General features: G+C 48.5%; 1 protein-coding gene and 1 long non-coding RNA gene across 7 annotated transcripts in view; one reads left to right on the top strand and one right to left on the bottom strand.

Annotated features, from left to right (window-relative positions):
* GATA6 (GATA binding protein 6) overlaps positions 1–14219 on the bottom strand; it is a 31418-nt gene extending 17199 nt beyond the window's left edge. The window contains exons 1-6 of one of the 5 annotated variants that reach the window (XM_046024500.1): positions 14082–14219; positions 11534–12696; positions 6898–7064; positions 3193–3318; positions 2269–2356; positions 2075–2178 (exon numbers count right to left, since the gene is read on the bottom strand). In XM_046024500.1, coding sequence (XP_045880456.1) covers positions 2075–2178; positions 2269–2356; positions 3193–3318; positions 6898–7064; positions 11534–12659 — 1611 coding nt within the window. In that variant the 5' untranslated portion in view covers positions 12660–12696; positions 14082–14219. Of the gene's footprint in view, positions 1–2074; positions 2179–2268; positions 2357–3192; positions 3319–6897; positions 7065–11533; positions 12697–13176; positions 13307–13327; positions 13521–14081 lie in introns of those variants that run through there. The other 4 variants (XM_046024501.1, XM_046024502.1, XM_046024503.1 and 1 more) reach the window with 4 other exon arrangements.
* Positions 14218–21263, top strand: LOC123953989. Of its 2 annotated transcripts, XR_006821014.1 has the most exons (5): positions 14218–14355; positions 14951–15162; positions 15473–15560; positions 16587–16638; positions 18441–21263. It is a non-coding gene; the product is annotated as an uncharacterized LOC123953989 (long non-coding RNA). The 2 variants fall into 2 exon arrangements; XR_006821013.1 differs by lacking the exons at positions 14218–14355; positions 14951–15162 and having other exon boundaries at positions 15227–15560.
* Positions 21264–23249: the final 1986 nt, after the last annotated feature.

The following is a 23249-nucleotide window of genomic DNA, read 5'->3' as shown; positions in this document are numbered from 1 at the left end:
GCTCTCCAACTCCACCAACCTCCAAAATCCTTATTGCTCTGCCGCCTGGCCTGTAGCAAGGAATGGAGCATTCCTCCGAAGGGCGAGGGCCAGCAAGCTGTCTCCAGCATGCGGGCTCTCAAGGGAGATGAGATGCCCAGCCAAGCCCTGGGGTACGGCCGACACCTCCTGAGGTCCCTCCTGCAGGCCAGGCCAGAGCCAGACCCCATCACTGACTTCCCACCGTTCCTCCCTCGGAGGAGGGCAGATCAGCCTCACAAAGGACCCTTCTTCAAATTTCACATCACAAAACCAGGAAAGCAAAAGGAACAACACGTCCCCAAGTCCATTGTTGGGCAAATACCTGTATTCCTGTGCCATTTATCATTCAAATCTGGCTTTTTCCAGGCTTCAGCTGACCTTGACAAACTCAAGTGACCAGAAGCCCACAGCCATCCCCAGTTCAGCTGACCAGACTGACACCCAAGCCAAAAACCTGGATGGCTGCTCCCCCAGCGCGTTCAGAAACCAGCACCTCGTTCTGCCTCATTTAGCTGCTACAGAAGCGCTGTTGAGGACTTAGAACATAAGGAATAAATAATCTTTATTTTTCCATTTCCACGTAAGTAACTGTTCTATTTACCACCTGAGACTCTTAAAATTACACCTAACTCTCTGCACAAAACAGAACAAAACAAAACACAAACCAACATCATCTTGCACAAGAGCTCACCTTTACAAAGGCTACAAATGTTCTTTAACATCTATCTGCAACAAACAACGGAAAGGCTTTTTTGCCTTGTGAAAATTCTGAACAGATTTCTTGGGTCATTAAAGCAAAAGAAAAAGCCCAAAAGAATTTGGGATGGAGGACCAACGTTTCATTTTTGCTTGGCTAAGCCGTTCAAAATACGATGAAAAGAAACCAGCTCTGTGGTTCCAAAACCCAGTTCGGAAGACACCTCAAGGGCAACAAGCTTCAATTTCACCTGGGGCGCTGGTTCAAAGAAACAATTCTCCAAGCCCCACCCCAGGGACTTTGACTCAGAAAATCCAGGGTGGGGCCCAGGAATCTGTAGCATTTCAAAGTACCCCAAACAGGGCAAAGCTACATGTACCCAAAAAACAAAAAAGAACCCAAACCAACGAACAAAAAAAAAAACACAATTACTAAGTAAATAGGGGTTTTAATGCTGGTGTTTTGCCCTAAACTAGCATAATCCTAAAAAAAAAAAAAAAAAAAAAAAAAAAAGTCACCAGGAACTGCTGTGAAGTCCTATGGCCCAGATCAGGTCCACGGAGGCCTAGGGTAAGGCCTGGTTGTTCTTCAAGAGCATTCCAGGTAAACTTGGAAAACAAATTTAGGGTGGGAATCACACCTTTACAGAAACTGGGATCCTCACAAAGCCCCCAGCATCCTTACCCTTAGGAGCATGAATTACTCACAAACCTCACAAACCAACCAAGCTTGAGCAAAGGCTGAAGCAAGCCAGGTTATCATGAAGGCGCATTACAAAGCCAGAGGCCCCAGCAAGGAACCACCGGGTAAAGGATGATCAGTAAATACGGCACCAGAGAACGCATAATGCTAAGCTTCGCTTTCAATAAATAAATATATAAATAAGTAAATAGTAAGGGAAGGAAGAGAACGACGACGAAGGGAAAAAAGATGGAGTCGCTATGATAGCAAAAGGAATATAAAGGCCACGGGCACAGACATACATAAAACCTCCGAGTATCATAGCTGTTCTGATCTTCATCAGAAATACACACACACAGCAGCTCAGACAGAAACCTGGAAATAAAACAACTTCAAGCACTTCAAACCCAAACTTCTTGCTTTTAGTTGGGTTAATTTAACCATAAAAAAGTGATATAGATCTTAATTAAGAGGTTTGTAAAGTACTTAAGTTTGTCATTTTGTTGACATTCAAATGTAATCTCTTCTGAAAACTATTCTCAGGTATCAGCTAACTAAACTGAACTGTTGGTTTAGATTATTGTACTACCAGATAAGATAAAATTTGAGATAATATGCTAGCGAGCAACCCACTAGCTTCGACAGACACTGCCACTGCGCTGCTTTCACACTTACCCCTGAGGCTGTCGGTTGTGTTGTAGGGGAAGTATTTTTGCTGCAGTCATCGGAGTTTGAAGAGGTGGAAGTTGGAGTCATAGGAACAGAATTATTGCTACTACCTGCAACAGTCAAAATTAACCTCATAAATATACACATATTCTAGTCTTACACTTGGCCAATACCTTTCAATAAAATAGCGTTTTATTTACCAGAGCAAGCCTTTGACTTATTTATGTTCTTAGGTTTTCTTTTCCTGGTTTGAATTCCCTCTTTTTTCATAGCAAGCGGTCGAGGCACCTAAAAAAATTTTCATACAGGCTTTAAGTTTAATAAATATTATATTGAAGAAAAATCCAACTTTAACTAAAGAACTCAACATCAGTACTGAAAGCCCTCATGTAAAAGAAGTTGGCATCAATTTCAGTCCAATTTTTATACATGCTCAACAGATCCCAAAATGTACAGACTATACTTTCCCCATCAAATGCAGATTCCTTTGGAGAAAAATGAGATGATTTGCCAGGGAAAATTTTTCCTTCAACTTAACTATTGTTTTTTATCAACTTCAATTGCGGAGTAAAACCACTGGGTACACACTTTTATTTCAAGGAGATTGTATATTCTCTTCCTCCTACACATACGAGGTTAATTTCCTTTTTAAGACTGATGTGTTTATAGTATTTCATGCTATCCTTCAAAAAGATGTTGCTAACTGTGTGACTACTGAGTATATCATTGCTCCTTTGCATAAATGGATATAAGCTAGTTACTATGCAGTTCTAGTTGGTTCTATGCTTTTTCTTTTTTGAGTATACGGTTTAAAAAAAAATAGTCACTATTACGTTTGATTCTAAAATGCAGATTTTTCACTTCATTTAGAAGTACTTTTTATTATTTCTAAAATTGGGGTGTCTTACCATGGATGTGTGTGATAGTTTAATTGGCAGCGTCTTCTTGTTTCTTACTGGTATCTAAGGTAATTGTATTATAATTAACATCCTCAATTCAGTAACATGCACAGAGAACATCAGATTCCTCACTTTCATCCCCTCTCTCCTTGACTTTTTTTTAATGGACACCACGTACAAATGAGAGACTAGACACGTATACACAGGAGCAAACAGGTGGCGCACCCCATGGAGTTTCATGTAGAGTCCACAAGCATTGCACACAGGTTCGCCCTCGGCATTTCTGCGCCACAAAGTGGTGGTTGTGGTGTGACAGTTGGCACAGGACAGTCCAAGCCGCCGGGAAGAAGGCTAAAAAGTAGCACAAAAAGTAAGTGTACAGATATAAGTGCCTACATATCTGCTACATACATTAACGTATCCTTTCCCTGTGGTCATAAGCATGGACCTTTTATTTAAAAAAAAATAGAAGGTCCCCTGAGAAAAATATATAAACTAATCAGATGACTTCCTGAATCATGTCGGGTGCTCTATCCCACGCATGTGTTTGGGCTGCTCCAGGAATATTCATGCAGGTTATATAAAAAAAAACAGAGACCAGTCACAACATCAGCCAATTACCTGTGCTCACTGCTGTCAGAGCTCTGGGATCTGAGTATCATGAAACTCAATCACAACCTCCCCCCAACTCCAGTGTCCCAAGTATCTTTGGGCAGTCTCTGCTCCACGTGGAAGCTAGAGATAATGAGGTCGATTTCTCAGGTATATGCACAGAGTAACCCAAAAACTACAAAAGACAGGCAGACAGAAGACAGATAGAAATGGATCTTGTAAAATGTACAGAATTTTTATAAAGAAATATAATCTAATAGATCTCTTAATTATCATGGTTGCCTGCCACCTGCATTCTTGTATTCGTTATACGAAGGATAAGCAAATGTTACAGCACTGTTTTAATGCTGGCATTGTCTTACAGTGATAAGGATGCATTTTCTTTCCCTCTTAGTACAGTCCCAACTTTTGCTCATATGAAGAATTAAATGGTATTATCAGAAAAGGCACTGTCATTCTGATTTCCATGTTCCCTTTATGCCCATAACATCCTTAGAGGGAATTTATCTCATCTGAATTATGTGTGAGTTACAAAGGAGAGTTTAAGCTAGTAGTGTAGTTCCTTCCCCACATGCCAAAATCTAAATTTGTTTTTAAAATTACCTAGATAGGCTACTAAAAAACAGTGCCATGACTTCAGTAAAAAAGCTGTTGAGGAAAAATCCAAGGACAAAAATAAGTCACGGGTTTTTTTTTTTGACAGAATTCGGAACTTAGCTATACCAATTTCAGAAAAGAATAGTTTTAAAGAATGTACAACAAAAACTGGAATTGAGGGTGTACTGAATAGTCACAGGTTTAAGGACAGATTTATCAAATCCTCTGCTTACATTATTTAAAAAATATTGAATTTTGCATTTACATCCTATTTTGCAATTCACACCCTGTTGTATTACTGTAGCACTATCCTTTACACACAAATTATAAAGAGACACTGGTAACTTCTTAGCTTAGAACTCAATGCTAAGAAAAAGTAGATTGACTTTTGGTTGAAATGAACAAGCTTGCCTAACGGACAAACCATTTGTGGGACTTTTTTTGCTAAAATGATAAAAATATATAAAACCTTACGCATCGGGACTTGTTGCTTTCTTTTTCCTTTTATGGTTAAAATAAAATAATTTCCAAGGAGAGCACTCCTTTTCTCTTCATGAATGTGAAATCAGTGAACTAGGGACAAGAAGGTTCATTTTATAAACAGGTCATTTATGACAGTTTCCAGTGGAATTTGAAGCCAACGTGAAGTAACCTTGTTATCAGAATTTGCCATTGTAACAAAGAACTTTATGACTGTCAACTGCAAATCATAAGTGAAGCCAGTCTCCATAAACATGAGAAATGAAGGTGAATGGGTTATAAAAGTTCCTTGTAACAAGTCATCTCAGTTATATTCATCACTGACAAGGAATTCAAGTTACACCATAAATCTCTTATTTTGCAATGTATTACAAGTTCAAATTCACAGTGATTGGTTCTGGACTGCTGGCTAAACAAACTTGGGTTCAACCTTCTGAGAACTAAGCTAGATCCATCAAAACCATAAATAAGAAGCCCACAAGAACCAATTGATGAACACACCCTTCAATTGGTATCATTTATAATCCATTTACAAAGCACAATGGCTGGCCTTGGTCACCGCCAAGACACCTGCCACACAGAAGAAGACCAACAGATTTAGGAGATGTTAGAAACTCTTTCCTGGTAAGTGCATAAAACAAATGGCACTTCTAAACATGGATGTTACTAGATTGAATTTAGAATCCAACTAGAACCTAATCAGCTACTCGGAGTTCTACCAGCTTTTCCCTCAATCTCAGGAAGAGGTGACCTTGCTGAACTCAGCTAGAATTCAGTTCAGTGTACCTTTCCAGGAAAAAAAAAAAAAAAAAAAAAAAAAATCAGTTTCACTGTTCAGACACAAAAACAAACTTCTTGGGATATTTTCTGGCCACTATTTTTTCTTAGTATGATGCTAAGAAATGAAAACCATAGGAAGGCAGATGCTGAAATGGATGCCCTCTGAAGACTGTTTTAAGCTGTGGGAGGTTGTAACAAGTTTTAAGGCACATACATTAAATTAGCCTCAGCCACTTTATTTTAAATGCATTAAAAACAAAACCACCATAAAACTAATTGCTTCTCTTGAAGGTGTCAGACTTCCATTGTGATGCAACATCACCCTAATCTATTTAACACAAACAACATGTGTAGCATTTGTTCCTGCTAATTAGAGTGTAACAATTAAATAAATTACTTGGATACTTAAGATGTCTGGCATCTCACTGTAAAATATTTTACTCTAAAAGGTATTAAGAGTATGAGTGCTTGGTTAAACAAATGTTAGCCCTACAGTGGGGCCTGTGAACACTTTCATTTATTTTCTCTAATCACTACAGCAGTAAATGCTCTCTCCTAAAGCCACACCTAACTCTAAGATTTACCCCTGAAGAAAATCAGAATTCCTTAATTTAAAACAGTAAAAAAATGCATTTGGATTGTGAAAATCCCAACTTGAGAAGCACCTAAAACTGCATTTTTCCATCAAGTTCTATGTAGTGTTCTGAACAGCTAGATTTCAAAAGTAACAAAGTTAACGGAAATTTTCATCAAACTCAAAGGCAATCCAAAACACGGATGGAATTTGGGCTAACATCTGTCTCACTTCACAGGAGAAGAGGGAGATGGCACCCAAAGGTGTAAGGAACAGCATCAAAGGAACCCCGAATGAGGCTGTGTGGAGAAAGCCAAGTGTGGGTTTGGGACTGTCACAGTGGCCAGGGGAAAGGGGGGAGGGGGGGGGGCAGGGGAATCAACGAGCATGGTTTTTCAAGAATAAAATCCAAACCAGAGCTAACAGTACACGGTGGAAAAAGATCTCCCCGCTTCATCTGACCGGGATTGGTATACTGTTTTCCTCCCCGGAGATTACTGTCATTACTATGTGTCCTTCCAGAATCTTTCTAGTGCATCTCTAAGTACATCTAGAGATAGATCAACACAGACTTGTGTGTTATTTCTAAATGGTGGCTCCCTACACCTTCCTCCTCCCACGTTTATAGACGTCATGCCTTGGGTGTAAATGTGCGGGAACGGTTATCTACGTTCCCCAGACGCTGGTTTCGGAGCAACCTGCACTTGGGCGCTCGCGGGTGTGAGAAGGGGACATCTGCGTCCCCGCGCTCGGGCAGACCCCGGCGCCCCCGGGCCGCGCCGCACCTGTTCCCGCGGGGACGCCTCGGAGCAAGCCTGCAGCGCCCGGACCCCAGCAGGAGCCCCTCTCTGGACCCGGCCGAAGGCGAAGGCGGCGCTCGCACTCACCACACGCTTCTGCGGCTTGATGAGGGGCCGGCTGAGGCCGTTCATCTTGCTGTAGAGGCCGCAGGCGTTGCACAAGTAGTGGCCGGTGCCGTCCCGCCGCCATAGGGGCGTCTGGATGGAGCCGCAGTTCACGCATTCACGGCTCTCGGGCAGGTCCTCCAGCAGGTCTGCGGCGAGAGCGGGAACAAGAGGCCGGGTGAGGCCGCGCCGCTCCCGCCCCTCCCCAGAAGACCCCTGGCACCCCTGGCCCCAGCGCTGGCATTCTCCTGCCCGCCGCCCCGCCCACGCCCTTCCCCACGGATCTTTCTGCTCAGCAGCCAAGCCAGGAGCCGGCCGTGGTCGCTATCGAGCGTTTGTCCAATACTTCTGCAGCCCTGGGCGCGCCCAGTGAAACCCCAGGAAAGAGCAGGAGGAGATGGTGCTGGAGGACCAGTCATCTGCCTTCAGTCTCCAAGAACCTCGTTGGTGAGAGAAGCTGCGGCCAAGTCGGTTTGGGTCCCCTGACCCCTCCTTTCCGGCTGTTCCCAAGCGTCTCAAAACTGAAATCCATCATAATTAGTGTGCCACTTGCCACACCGAGCCGACCATACAGTAATCAACACTGATCACTGACCCCTGCACCGATCGCACAAGTATCCTGGGACACAGTCGGGCAACCTTATTACTTTTATCCCAAGTAATTTTTTAAAGTATTTACTGTCTGTCACCCTTCCTTTTCTCCAATTTAAAAAAAAAAAAAAAAAGACACGTAAAATCAGAAATACTGTTCTTGGGCACTTTCTCAGTTGACTATTAAGTGACTCCCCAGGGGGAAAAAGCACCAACATTAGCAAGCACAGAGATAAATGTTAAGTTTTCTTTTCACGCCACACAATGTAAGTAAAACTTAACTAAAACTTTACTAATGTTATTTTGAGTTCCACATAAAGTCTGCTTCTATCTACAAATTTTCTACAAATGTCTGGTATTTTATTGATTCAGAACATCACTAAGTAAAATTTTCATACATAAAATGCTCAATGAAACTTTCATATTTTCATACACTAAACTTGCAACATACCTAAATTGTCACTTTGTTATTATTTGGTTCATTTTTGGTGCTTACAACTAACTTAAACCTGTTAGTAAGAGAAAAAAAAAATCAAGAGTAAATGGTTGTTAACATTTATTACTTCCGCTTAAATTTGCTGACTATGAATGAATAAATACTCTCTAAAATGAGATAGGTACTTATTAAGTACTTTTTTAAAAGACACTTCATAAAAGTAAAAATACCCTTTTGTTTAGGGTTATTTATAGAGGATTTAAATATCTGAATTTGGCTTTTCTTCATGAAGCGTTTCAGAATTAATTTTTAAAGTAAATAAACATTACATTTTAAAGCTTTATTTGAAAATGTGTGCTAGCAAACCTTTTCTTCTCATCCCTGAGCAGTTTACAGCTGTTTTCTACCATCAACTACTAGTTGTAAAGATATTTAAATGTGTCTTTTGCATGAATACTCTTTTAATTCCATTAATCTATTTACCCCAGAAAACAAGTCTCCCACCTCCTGTAGAATTAAGAAACTAGCATCCTACGTAACTGGAGTTCAAAGTTGTCGCAGGGATACTGCAACTTACAACACATCACAAAGATTTATTCTTCTCCCCCCTAAAAGCCACTATTGACTACGGTAATCAGTAAAATGCTCAGGACTTCAAGGACACTGAAGTTAAACAAGGTATTTGTCTTAGTTGTTGACTTTAAAATGTTACCTATCAGAGACCCTCTCGATAGAGGAGTGGGGGCATTCCCTGGAGAACCCAGCCCTACCCTGGCCTTCTTTTCCCCCAGGCTGGAAACAATAAAGACTCCCAGGAGGAGACTGTGAACTCTCCAGGTCAATCTCTTTAGTCATCTGAAAACCCAAAGACAGAATTTTAAAAGTCCACTTTGGTAAGTAAAATTTAGGAAGTTTGCTTATGTCTAATTAAATCTCATCTAGAGCTCCCATTTTCTCCCTACCGCTACCCCTTACCCAGTGACTACAATCTACAACAGACTAACATTAAGGAAAACTCACAATTAGAAAATCTTGATAGTGCTGACATTTTTGTTCTCACCAGTTTCCCCCTATGCACCATCTCCCAACAGGACTGATTTGGGCCCGCCCCCACCCCAAGAAAATAAAAGGCTCTGGGGAGCAGAGCGCACCAGCGAATGCCATCCTGGGACCCAAAGAATGGAACACACTTCAGGCAGGTTTAGGAGGCCGCTGAGCTCAGGGACTGAATCACTGTGAAGACTCACCCCAGGAATCCCCCCACCCACCGACCCACCACCAAAATCCAGCGGGTTCCCGAAAGCCTCCGCACTGTGTAGATTCAAACAGCCCTGTTGTTTGCCCTGATCAATTAAAGAGTACCTTCAAAAATGGTGTTATCCAAGTGGAAAAAAGAGGAAATCTAGCTAGGAAGCGGGAGAAGAACGGCTGGAGGTCAAGGTTTCTCTAGTTAGAACACCGGTGAGGGCAACAAAAATTAGGTCTTTCGCCTCCCCGCCCCAAGAACGGCTGTCTCAGTAGCTTCCTGCCTTCTTTCAAGACTCTATGCAAAAGCTGGGTGTTCCTAAGCCCCTCCCTAGAATTTTTGGTTCTTGCTGTTTTAATATACTCTGGATCTACAGAGTTATTTTTCTAATTTTGCAATGTCCTATCTGGAAGTTCAGTGAAAAACTGGTGGTATAAGAAACTGGGTTTTAAATGAAATCTGTTAACTCGCCTGCAATTGCAGCGTACTGCTTCTGAAATGATGAGATGATTTTCTATACAAAACAAGTTGCTTTAAACATCAGTAAGACTGATTAAGTCTTCTGGGACTACTACTCTTTCTCAGGCCTATGAAATGCTGAAGACTAGGGGAAGAGGGATAGGGAGACCACACTAAGGTGTGTCCCCGCCCGAAACAGGTGCTGCTGCAGAATCTGGCTCCAAATGGGAGGTGCCCCCTACCCAATTCACACACCCTTTTGGATTCCCAGCTGGATTCCTGACTGACAAAAGCCTCACCCTAATCACCCCCCCCCATTCTTTGAAGATCTTCATCTCCCAGTCTCTCAGGTCCAGCCAGGGAACCAGCCATGGGTCCCTATGCTGCCCAACGGGTGACAATGCTCTGCTCTCGAGTCTCTACCCCACACCCACTCTCCACGACGGTAAAGACGGTCTCTGGGGCCAATTTTGCAGAGGAAAGAGGAGGAAATTCTGAGAAGACCAGAATCTTAGGAGATAGAAAAAGAGAAGAACCTGCTACCAAAAAGCCTGTTGCCCCCCCTCCCAGTGTTACTAGGAGAAGGATTCAAGTCAGATCCTTCGCTTTCAGGCCCCTGGCATTTTCCAGCAGTTCTTCTGAATACAAGGCTGGCAATTCCTCACCTCGCTCTACTAGTTAGGGCCCCTGAAGGATGTGTTGTCCCAAAAAGGAACACTGAGGCTCCCAGGTAAAGCCCAGACCTAGAGTGTGAAAACACCAGGTTAGGATAATTTAGGCTGACATGTCTCCTGCCTCTTTGCCACCTCTCTCTCACACCTCCCCTCAAACAAACAACTAACTAGCCCCCGCTGCCTCCAACAAGGTTTTGTCTTGGGAGTCCGTCATGTTATCGAACAGGTTAAATACAAAAACACCCATGAAACCACCTAGAAGAGAACCCAGAATACTGCATCCCCCGAGTGCCCTGTCAGGCCAGACACCACAGTTCATAATCTCTGCTTGAGCAAAGTACACACTTTTCACAGTGAGATGTTTCCAGGTGTTTTGACAATTGTGTTTTCCCAGTTCACCCTGCATTGCCCCCAAACACTGGAAGGAAAGTATGGGTGGCATAGAAAACCTAAGGAAGTGGCGGGCTGAACTCTGGAACTTAGGAGTGATGTGGGACCTCCAGGAATGATCCCGGATTCCCAGCTGGCAGGGGCCAGCAGCAGAACCACTCCACACATGTCAACAAAAGGGCCCTCCTCCACCAGCTTTCCCTCTGCATAGTCACAAGGCTGACCAGTCCAGGTATCCTCTTTCCTCCCTCTCTATCCAAGGACCAAGCCAACTACCTCCTTAAACATCTTTTTCCACGGCGGAATTCTTAAATACCCTCCCTGAGAGAAACACAATTCCTCACCTCTACAGAGTTGAACTAGGAGAGAGTATTATTTGAAGGGAGTGTGAAGCAACTGCCCAACACCCTCCCAAACTTACCCTCCCCCCGCCCCCCGTGTCATTCTTCCACTAGGGCAAACTAGAGACGGTGACAAGTTCCTTCCCCCCCGCCCCCGGCCTTTTTCCTCCAATTTTCCCACCCCATTCACTTTTCAAGCCCCTCCAGCTTCTTTCCAAGGCACTAAGACGTACACGCGGCCTAAGCCTCCTTCGTGGAAAGGAACTGAAACAATCCACAAAACAGAAGCACCTCATCGACACTGCCAGACTCTGGGGTGGGCCCGCCAAAGTTCTGCAAATCCTCCCTGGGGCTGGGCCGACCTCTGGTCACCGAAAACAGAAAAGTCTTTCGAACAAAGCCCAAGTCGCATAGGTGTTCCACACCCCGGTCCACTCCAGAGTCTCGGGCCCCCACTCCCACGCGCCAGATACCCCCTTACCTGCGCTGGGGCCCCGCGGCACCGGGAGCGGGGCTCCGGCGCGGCTCTGCAGGCTGTGCAGCACTGGGGTCTCGAAGGGTCCTGCGGGCCATGCGGGGGTCAGCGGTGCACCCACGTAGGGCGAGTAGGGGTTCGGGTGGTGGTGATGGTGATGGTGGTACGTCCCGTTCAGTGGCCGCGCGGCCGACAGCGAGCTGTACTGGTGCTCGCGGCCGCCCATGGCCGCCAAGCTGCCACCGCCGCCGCCGCTCACGCCGCCGGCTCCCCCGCCACCAGGTGCGGCGTAGCCCCCGGGGTCCCTAGCCGCGCCGTTGGCCATAGGCGGGCTGGGCGAGTACGGGAAGCGCGCAGAGACGTGCGCCGCGGCGGAGCCGGCGCTCCCGGGCCCCGCAGCCCCGCCGCCCGCCGGGCCGCCTCCACTGCCGTACGGAGGACTGTCGGCCGAGGCTTGAGGCCAGCCGGGGTGCGCGCCTGCGCCGCCCGCGTGGTTGGCGGGCCCGCTGCCCGCCCCCTGCAGGTACGGCAGGCCCGGCAGCATGGAGCCCACGCGGGTGGTGGGCACGTAGACCGGGGAGCTGGCCGCGGCGGCGGCGGCGGCGGCGGCGGCCGCCGAGTGCACGAAGCCGCCGGGCGCGCCGTCGTAAGCGCCCGGCCCCTGGCTGGAGAGGGCGGCGAGGGTCTGGTACATCTCTTCGGGCTGCTCGGGTGCGAAGGGACTCAGCTTGGCGCCGCGGCTGGACCACAGGAGCTTGCTGGCGGTCGCGGCCTGGTCGAGGTCAGTGAAGAGCAGTAGATCCTCCCAGCTCGACAGGGCGCTCCCGGGGCCAGCGACCCCGGGCGCCGAAGGTCCGTGGGGAGCCCCGAAGGGATGAGAGGCGTACGGGCTGAGCAACAGCGAGCGGGCCGGGGGTCCCGCCGCCGCCTCCGTGTCGAGCTGCGGCGTCCTGCAGTTGCTGGCGCCGCCGGGGCCACGCTCCCCACCCCGGGAGCAGCAGGAGGAAGAGGAGGAGATGGGGGAAGGCGGCGTGGAAGGCTCCCGCACTGGAAAGGCTCCGGAGTCGCTGGCGTCCGCGGCCGCGGCCCCGAAGCGCTTCGGCAGGCACCAGCCGCCGTCAGTCAAGGCCATCCACGGTCCGGCGCCTCTCCAAGCTAACTTCTAGCTCCTAAGGCGGGGTGAGGGGAAGCAAAAACAAGAGTATTTGTAAAAGTTGCCAAAACCGTAGGCCGCATAAAACCTCATTCCCACTGCCTTTTCTAGCTATGGGATCCTCAACTATCCCGTTGCTGCCTCGGCCGCAGAGAAGGGGAATCGGAGCCTGGGCAGCCACCACAGGGTCCTCCCAGGACCGGCATATCCGCCCTCCCTCGTCCGCACCGCCCCGGTCCCCTCGCCTTCCCGCCCACCCCCCTCCGCAGCATCCTCCATCTGCCCGCGCCAGATCCCAGGAGTGACGGTGAGACTAGCTGGCGGTTTTCTTCCGCCCCAAAGTGGCTCCCTCTCGGCCGCTGACACACAAAAGGATTTTTTAAGTAGTTGTGCTTGTCGGCGCTGCCTTCTCCCGCCTCCCTACGGGTGCCCCCCGCCTGGAACGCCTCAGTGTGAGGTCTGCCCGAACAAAAATCATTAGCCTAAAAAAGACAACCTGTCCCCGAAAACGAAACCGCCGCCTTCTCTCACACTGGCTTTCCCAGAGCTTCCCTGACTGAGCTTGACGGGACAGAACGCGAGCTCCGGAGAGAAGTACGATCCAGCCCAGGGAAGGTGGGGCGCCGGGGCGGAGACGAGTCTCTGACCTTCCGGGCCCAGGCAATGCTGGGTGCCCGCGGGGCCGCAGTCTCACGCCCAACCCTCCTCCCCGTGGCGCCGCACACCTTACACAGGGCTGGCGTCTGCAGTCACCAGCGCGTGCGCTCACGCCGGCTGGGCCACCCCCGCCCACCCCGTGGTCATCCCCAGCCGCCGAAAGGCCAGACCGTTCCGGAATCGGACGTAGCGGGGTGGAGCGCAGCGCAGAGAAAAGGAGGAGGGGGAAATGCAAGGGGGGGGGGGGGCGTGAGACCGCCCCGCGGCCGAGGCTACCCCGAAGAGGAGAGTCTAAGAAAAGACGGGGAGACTCGGAGGGAGTGGGGTAGGGAGACGAAATGCAGCCGGACAGGCCTCCTCCGAGCTGCTTTTCCAAATCGCTTCGACTCCTCCAAGATAACCATACTAAAATTAATGCCCACACACAGACCCGGGCTAGACAGCGAAGAAGAATCTCTCTGCCCGCCTGACTGCCGGCTCCCGCCCCTTTGCGCCAGATAACTCGGAGATAAGGCTGCGCGCAGATAAGCGCTTCAGGGAGAGGAAGAGACAGCACAAGTTGGTCCGCGGTGTCCCAGGAACCTGGGAGTCGCTACAGCCAGCCGCGACAAGAGAAGGGAGACACCTCATAGCCAACCGCGGCCCGCAGAGAGTCGGATAGCCCGGGGCGGAGGGGCCCGCGACGGGTGCGGGGGGAGAGGGAAGAAAAGAGGGCAGCCGGAGAAAGCGAGAAAGCAGCCGAACCTCGAGTGCGCGCTGCGCATGGAGAACGGCCGCGGCGGAGACTGCTCTCGGGCGTGGAGAGAGGTTGTAGGCGCCGGCAGGCGAGCGCGAGTCCGGGGTCTGCGCGGCGCTGCTGGTGAATAAAAAGGAGAGAGGAGGCGCCTCTTACTGCTCTGCCGGAAAACTGCAGCCTGCGCTCCTGATTGGATTCACCGAGCCCTAAACAAACAGCGCTCGCCGAAGGGTGCCAGGCTGTGGGTCGGAACTGCGCTGTGCGAGCAGCTGGGCGCTGGAGGTGAAGAGGAGGAGGAGGAGGAGGAGGAGGGAGCGAGGGGAGGAGAGAAAAGAGGGTGGGGAGGGGATCGCGGGCGGCGGGGGGAGGGGAGCGCGCCACCCCAACAGACAATGAGCGGCGCGCAGCCTGCGGGTGTGGGCCGAACTGCGAGTACCTTCCCGGGAGGGGGCCAGTCCGTCGAGGGGGCGCCGAGTCCTGGGACGCCCGGGGAGGGGCGGAGGTGGCGGAACGCTTGACCTGGCTGGCGACCCACACCCACCCGGCGCAGCACTTTCCTCCGCCCCCAGTGGTTGGCACGGGAGGAGTTGGCTGTCCAGAGCCCAGCGCAGCCATCGCGGCGGGAGAGACGCTGCAGCTTTCGGGTCAATGTGCCCCCAGAATGAGGGGGAAAGTGCTTTGCTCCTCGGGCCTTCCCCGCTCCTCCGTCCACGTTAAAAGAGCTTTATGCTCTTCCTTTGTATGTGAACTACCTTAAACTTTCCCCGACCTCTAATCGAGCCTCTGGGTCGTGGCGACCGTCGGGGATCGAGGTTCCAAAGATACGGGAAAGAAGGAACTCCAGTGCCCAGCCCCCTATCTCTGCTCTGCTTTTTAGAAACAGACTACATTCCTAGGAGGTTTCGGGACGTTCACGTCGACACTCATAAGGAACCTTCGGGAACTTATAATTCGGGGTAGTGGTATGCGTAAAGCCTAGTCCCCAAAGGTGCGCGTAATGAAAAGGGCTTCCACCCCAGTCGCGTCCCGAGGTGCTTTGCAAGTTTTAGTGTCCCGTTTGCTCTGAGCTTATCCTGGAGAAAACTTCAGGTAAGTCTCCGGATAAGTCGTTGGAAAGGGGGAGGGGGTTCACCTTCCCTGACCCAGCGGGAAATACCGCTTCCCCGCCCCCACCCTCACCCTCACATACACACCCCTTCTTCGCTCCCTCCAAATGGTTATCACAACTGTGTACAAACTGATACGGTGCTGAGCCGGCAAAGGGACTGGAAATGAACGTCGCGGGGTTATCAGCGCGGATCTGTCAGCAGCGAGGCGCGCGGCCGCGGGTTCGTCCGTGGCAGGAGCAGTGATATATGTCTCTACTCCCTTTCGCTCACAAAAAGATTTCTTCCGACAGACGCGACCCCAGAAGGCCGCGGAGAGAGAATTTTAACTAGGGCAGCAGGAGTTGCTTTGTGAGCATGGATTTCACATTTTTCTCCCAGGTAAATCGATGTTAAATGATTTTCTAAAGGTCAGTCTCTCTGGAAGCATTTTGGGTTCTTTGGGGGTTTTTTTGTTTTTGTTTCTGTGTTTTTGATTCTGCGTTTTTCCGGTTGGGGAGGGGAGAGGAGCCTAAGCAGAGGTGAACCGGCGTAGGTAGGGGGCATTGTAAAATAATGAATACTGAGAGATTGTGAGACCTTGTCCTTAAAAGTATGTTTTCTCTCAGCATAATTGTGAGGTGTGAGCCTGTCGATCCTAGGGGGAGAAGGGGACAGGGCCTGGCAGTGAGGGGAAGAGAGCGAAATCGAGGACGTTGGCGAGAATTCTATTTTTCCATTCTTCGTTGTAAATTGTTGCTAAACACTTTTGGATTTTAAACTGCTGTTACAGCGGTCCATAAACCGTTCTCATCCAGTTTAGTCACTTTTATTACGTTCCTCTTTGCTTCCCCCAATCACTGTGGTGGCTCCCAGTATCAATGTGGCCACAATTCTGGAAGAGTGAAGGTGGAAAACTCTGGAACAGAGATTGGCACCAGACCAGGATTCGGGACTTTAAAATTTAACCTGAGTTCGATCGAAGAGAACTAGCAGAAGAGATGACCCAGTGTCTGCCTCCCACTTAACTCCGAACAAGCCTTCCAAAGCCTTCTCTTCTGGCTTTTGCCTGAGTTCCGACCAAATTTTGAGTTTTTCAGAAGCTAATTTGTCAGCAGATACAGAAACGTTGTGGACGTTTGACTTTCCTTTGAGTCCAACTGTTTTTCAAATGTTTTTCGGTTTTAGTGTTAAAAGCAGTTGGTTTTTTTTCTTAATTATTTCAGTGAGATGATTTCCAATAGAGATGAGTTTTTTAAAAATCCTGTTTAGATTTTAAGCTGTGAACGACCTCCAAGCCTGAGCCCCAAGGAGACCTAGCCCCGAAATTGGTTCCTGTTGTATTTCTTTATATTAACAAGTATGAAGGTGTCTGTGTGAATTTCCTTGGACAACAGCTAAAGCCCTAGGGACCTGCTTTTCCCACAGCTCCACAGCGGTTGTGAGAGGGTGCGCTGGCCTTGGGACCGCTGGGACAGAGGTGAGCAGCGGGGCAAATGCTGACTGTCGTTTCTAAGGGCTCGAGAAGGGACCCGACATTTTTTTTTTTTTTACCTTCCTGATTCCCAGTCTCTCTAATACTGCCTAAAGCAAGGGTGGAAGGTTGTGATTTGTTCCTTTGCACGGTAACAGTTTTTTAGATTGGTTTTCCAACTAAAGGAGGGAATGGATAGTAAAATATTTTTCTTTTTAGTTAACTTAAAATCAAAACTTTAAGCCCGCAGAGTTTCTTCAGGCGGAAAGGCAAGTAAAGCCTGACCAATCCAGTTTACTATTTTCCCAAAGCACTGGATTTGGCCCCGGGGAAAACTTCCACTCCTGGGGTGGGGAGGAGCGGCACATTTTCAAAGCCACCCCCTAGGGGTTCCCAGGTCCCATGCTCTGAGTTTCCTTTGAGTACCCCAGTTGGTCCGGGAAGGCGGGCATCATAAGGAATGCGGAGGGAAGAAGTGTACCCTAAACTAGGAAGGAACCCAAGAACTGGAGAAGTCCCCCCATAGTTCACCAGTAAATAGGCTCTTAACAGTTCTATTTTCTTCCTGGTTCTTTTTCCTTTCCTTTCCTTTCCTTCCTTTTTTTCTCCTTTTTCTTTTGCCTATCTCCTTTGGGGGTGGAGGGATTGCTAATCTGAAACGAAATTCTTTCTCTCCCGACTATTTAGACTCAAGGAGTGGTCCCTCTGGCGTGTGCCTTCCGTCCTCGAGCCCCCCTTCTCGTCCTCGGAGAATTGCTGGCTCTGGGGCGCGACCTGTCCCCAGGACTGATTTATTTGGGGCGCGCCACCACACTACTATTCGCGATTCGAATCCAGCCATAATAGAGCAGCCAGTTGGGCAGGGGGCGGAGGCTTTGCTGCCAAATGTGAAGGGATGTTTGGGGACCCAGTCGTGCTCTGCTTCCAGAGGAGCTGTGACACCCGGGTGGGGGCCCGCATAACGACGCCTTGGCCCCTGCAAACTTAAGCTCATTACGCTATCAGTTCCCCAAAGCTCCCGGCTGGCTGCTCCAGCGACACTTGAGAATTTGTGTCTTAAAACTTAGTTTTAAACTTGAGTTTTTACAAAGCCACATCTCTAGGGCCTTCTCGCCTATACCGGATTTCCTACCATCCCTGGGACGCTTCTGCCGAAGGACCGGGGGTCACCCCGGTGTCCCCCCATCCCAGCCGTCCTCCGGGCCCAATAGTCGGGTTGGGCGGCCTGTTCTCGGACTCAGCAGCTGTCAGTCCAGTACGGGCGCGTGCAGAGTCCTGACGGCGTTTGGGGTGGGGGAGGGCGGGTGGTTTTGTTTTGTTTTGTTTTAATTCTCGAAAGCCCAAAAATACACGTTAGAAATGTCAAATGGGGGGGGGGCACGAAAACTGCGCAGCCTAGAAAACTGGGTCTCCCCCCGCCCCAGCTCCCCGCCCCCTTTCTCGCCGCCGGTCACTTCGGGTAAGGAACTCGCCCGGCCAGCGGCGAGCCCGGGCGGTCGGCATCGCGTCCCGGCGCGCGGCGGCTGCAGGCCCGGCCCCGCAGTCCCGGGCCGCCCCTCGCCAGCGGCCGCCAGCACGGCGCGGAGGTGGGCTCGCGGCGGCGGCGCGCGAGAGGTCACCGCGGTGGCATTCCTCCCCGCGCGCTGTTTACGTGACTTAATGTATTTCATACGCCGCGGGTAAGTTAGGGCCGCGATAAGGGGGCGGCCTGAGGAGGGTCGCTGTAAAAGCCCCACGCTGGGCGCCTCCTAGCCCTCCCCTCATCCATTAACCTTTTTACTTTCTTCTTCCCTCTCTCTCTTTTAAAGCCTGTTATCTAGGCCACCCATGACCGACGAAAGATCTTCCCTCCCGGCTTCTCCCACGGCCGCTTTAAACCAAATAAATTTAGCTATTAAGGGCCAAGATGTCTGACAAAAGATCGAAAGGTGTCTATCCGTGATCGCTTAAAGCAGCGAAGGAGAAGCTTGTGGCTCTCTGATCCCGATAAAGACATTCCACACGGCGCCGGCCTCCCTCCCCGCGGCCTGGTTGCGTCCTGACGCCCTGAGATCTCCGCTGCGCTGGCCAGATCTCACGGGTCCGGCGAGACCTGCGTCCATCGCCCTGGGAATGCGGAGGTCCCCAGGCAGCCGGGCTTGGGGGTGCCAGGCCCCACGGCGCCGGGACCCGTGGAAATTCAGACCTGACCCGGCTGGGCTCCGAAACAGACCCCCTGCGCTTGGCAGAAAAACTAAACCGAGCTCATTAGGACCTGAATTACTATCCCTTTTGATTATTTTCTGATGCTGAATACTACTGTAGACAATCCACCCCTCCCTGCCTTCCCACCCTCACTCCCTGCGGGTTTGCCGAGGGTCCGAGTTACTCCACATGACTGGTCATTGGGAGCAGAACTCCCTTTGAACCCTGGTGGGTGGAACTGGGCAGCTAAAGTAGACTGAGGCTAATGGGCAGGGTGTGGACTCCCCAGAGTAAGAGCACGCAGGTGGGAGGGAGAGGTCCGGCCATTCAATCATCCCCAGGTTGGATTTGGTTATGAAGTGTGGTATTTATTATCATTATTAATTACTACCCAAAGCCGAGGGCTGCCAGCTTGGCTGAGGCCCTGCCCCTGCGGGGATCCCTTCCCTTTCACTAAAGGTGAAGCAGGGAATATCCACTTTCCCAGACCCACAGTCCTGGGACTGGGAAGTGGTCTTGGGGAGCTAGGGGCTATGTTTTGGGAGTTCTGCACTGAGTCATTTCTTTTCCTCTCTGGTAGCATTCTCCTATAGTCTAAACACACATGGAAGCCTTTCCTACCTCTTTGCAATCCGTGTGGGTAAGAACCTCAGGGTGGTAGATTAGAGACTGCACTGACTTCCCTGCCCCGGAGATTCTCCCCAAATCTTCTGCCATCGCCTTGTGCTCTATGGTGAAGGGGGAGACAGGAGTCTGAATTGAAAGGCAAAGCAACATCTTCAGTTTCTGTCACCTTGTTCTGGGCCCCGGAAGTGAAATCTGCCTCTCTTTTCTCATTGCCCTGCTCCAAATAAGGTGAACTCCAAAACCATCCGTCTTATCTAATCCTTCCACCACCACCCCCACCCCAGCCTCCTGGGATAAGAAAACTCAGAGCACCGGAAGGAAAAGGACCATTTCTACTCCCCAAAAGGGGAACGAGATGCAGAAGTTTCCAACACGCTAGACAGACAGGCCCCAGGCTTTCCTTGGAGTTTGCTGGTATCACTAGATGTGCAGACAATGCCAGTTCCAGGGTCAGAGTCCAGATGCCACTGCCCCAGAGTTGTCTCAGCTCAGGGGTCAGTTAGGTGTTGCTAAGGAGAAGCAGAAAAGTTTTTGGACGTTTGCTAAGTAGGTAATGCTCCTCAAGTCAATTAAAGGGGGTAGTGCCCCCAAATAAAAAGTAACTGCGTTTGCCCCCAGAACTATGACCTCTGCACTCAGTTATGTTACAAATATGCAGAGAATCAGGACCAAGAGTTGTGTACCCAGATGCAGTCCTCCAGTTTCCTGCACTTGCCCCACAGCGCTGCATGTACACTGCACAAAGAAGAACTAGAAGGGTTAGCAACCAGTTTTGAAGTGTTTACAGTCTAGAAGTTTGGCACTTCTGTAGAGCCTCACAGATGGAGGAAGATGCTTGATCGTTTCTCTGAAAAAGTACCCAACCTCATACTGTCCTGTAGGCTTCACAGTGAGTTTGTAAAGAAGGGAGTCACTCTGACTCACAGACTGAGGCAATTGAGATAGGTTTCAAACCTGACTCCACCACATTCTGTATGACCAGGACAAATTGCCTAACTTCTCTGTGCCTCAGTTTTCCCATCTGTAACATGGGGATGATAAAAGTACCTACCTTACAGGATTGTTAGGGGATTAAAAGATTACTAGTATCTATACTGTATTAGACTCCTGTACTACACCAGATTTCAATTTGTTGTGTGTCCCAACTGTTCCCTGGAGCTGGTTAATTTCTAGGGAAGAACTACTTTGAGCACCCTTTCCACTTTAAGTCCTGCCATTCATTAAAGGTCTCAGGCATTCTCTGTGTACCAGTAGTGAGGATTTTATTTATTGCATTATAGTAGAAAGGGGTGGAGTGAGACAAACAGAGATCCTTTACTTGGCTTTTGGTTCCTTTGAAGAAGAAACATTCCTTGTCATTCCCCTTTGCAAATGCCAGCAGCAGACTCTAACATCCTCTTTCCTGGAAATTAATTAGCTCCGGGGAAGAGTTGGGTCACACAAGAAATTGAAATCTGCTGTAGTACACGCGAGTCTATTACAATATAGATAGTAATCTTGACAAAGATAGTAATCTTGAGGCTCATCCCCTGAGAAAAGTATTCCAGTCCTCAGCAGCACCCCTCCCTGAGAACAACTTTCTGGCAACTGGAGTGAGTTAACAGATGGGACCATGGAGGAGAGCAACCTATGGGCTGGCATTAGATAAAAGGGAGGGTGGGGGTTAATTAATGGACCTGGTCATCTGATTATACTTCTATACTCCTCCCATGCTTTGTACCTTTCAGTTTGGTATTGCTGTCTATGCAGGAGACTTTAACTTTAGTCCCATTTTGTTAAGAAATAGAAAAATAAAGATCACCTAGAAGTTATGGAACACATTATTGATAGAGGAAAATCTATGTCATTTTTCAGCTGATTTTCTTTCTGGGTTGTTGGTTTTGGGGGTTTGATTTGTTTGGTTTTTGTTTTTTCCATGTAACACGCCATCTTCTAAAACAGGATTTCAGCTTCAGTAATGAAAACATAAAGAGATCCGTGGGACAAAACAAAGAATACCGTTCTCTAGATAAAATGACAGGGGAAGAGATTTGTTTTTCAGAAGGCACAGTCTGGAGGGAACATAAAAGTCTTCTGCCTGCCTGCAGGTTTTCAGCGGGGCTTGTGCCCAGAGCCTGTTTTTCTCTTGTCTCTGACAGTCCTGATCTTCTCTACGTTTGATTTACTGAGTGCTGTCATTTCTCTGCTCTTTACTTTCACAATCACACATTCAAACCTGATAAAGTTCAAGACCCTGAATACTTGCAGCTTTCCCAGATTTACAGTCCCCCTGCCCCCCACCCCGGCCAGCAGTCCTGAGCCTGATTGAATCCTCATGGACAGATGCCTTCGGGGATCAGCAGAGAGCCAGCCAGTCCGAGAGGGCTGGGTCCATGGGGACAAGAGCCCCAAGGCAGCTCTGTTAGCCAAAGCAACCCTTCCTTGGTCCCTCCCTTCCCCTAGAAAATGATTGGCAACATCCTCTCATTTTAGTTTCAACTTCCAGTTTGTAACCTGCCCATGAGCAGGTACAGGAACTATAACTTTCAAAACTGTAAGATTTAAAATTGGTGAGAGTTGAGTACAAAATCATGGTCGGCTTGCATTCGTGCCTGATTTTCCTGGATCTCCTAAACAGTTTTGTGGTCGAGGGGAAGCCACTTAACCTCGTAGTGCCTCAGTTGCTCCATCCATAAAATGGTAGAAATATTACTTTCTACAAACATTAATCACAAACTAATGACTCAGGCCCTCCTCCCTGCATGTAGCTCTGTTCGGGCCCCAGGAAAACGACTGCCAGCACATGTCTGATCTGGCTCTTTGGATTCTGTCAGGTTAAATACAAACCTACAAGTTAATCAAAATACTATACCAATGGGCTAAACAAAAGGAATGATTCATCTCCAAAGACTGAACAGTTAACTCAGGCTCAAGTTTGCAAACCACTGAAATGTCTTCAGATGGAAGATGCTATCTAAATAACCTATTATTTGTCTATAAATACATCATAAACTTAAATCACAGGACATTGATGAAAAGCAACCACTAATGATGAATATTCTTACCTATAATATGGTTCCTATACGGGGACTTCGCATTTACTAAATTGGTTTTACGTGATTTAATACTTTCACTTTTCTCGAACTCTCAGAATTTTCTGAGCAAGATAAACATTTTAGGCAGTTGTGGTTGAAGGAGGTCTTTAAGAAAAATCACTGTTCCAAATCCATGAATTAAAGAAGATGTGATTTTTCCCCCCTTTTAAAAATTCATTTTCTAAAAAAAGCTAAACTATTGTAATATCTAAAGGGAAAACTGGGCTTACCTGTTAGGGAAGCAAGCAGAATTGTTCCCTACCTTCTTCCAAGGCTCTTTTTTTTTTTCTTTTTCTTTTTTTTTTCTTTTTTTGTTCCCCAACCTATACAGTCAGTAGGCACCCATTAGACTATATTACAATGTTGCTTTTTCTGAACCATAGTAATCCTCACCTCTACAGAGGTGAATAAAAATAGCAGCTTGACTTAATGGATATCAAATAACTTTCTCTGGCTACTCCTAAACCAGATTACTGGTCTGTTTATAATACCACAAATTAAAAGCATGCAATTATCCAACAAAAACAGTGTGAATATTACACCATTTTTCAAGACTGCCTACCACATAGCCAGTGCCCAGTAGACTTCCGCCAAAAGTCACTGAGGATCCACAAATGAAGCTGTCAACCTTTGCATTTCAAAGGCATCTTTTGTAAAGAGCTCCCCATGCTCTGAGCCAAAGTGAAAAGGCTTCAGTAAGTAGCAAAGAGCCTACGAAGTGGTTGAGCAGGT

The sequence above is a fragment of the Meles meles genome, chromosome 12 (genome assembly GCF_922984935.1).
Source record: "Meles meles chromosome 12, mMelMel3.1 paternal haplotype, whole genome shotgun sequence".
Classification (NCBI taxonomy): Eukaryota; Metazoa; Chordata; class Mammalia; order Carnivora; family Mustelidae; genus Meles; species Meles meles.
This window is presented reverse-complemented; position numbering and strand designations above follow the sequence as displayed.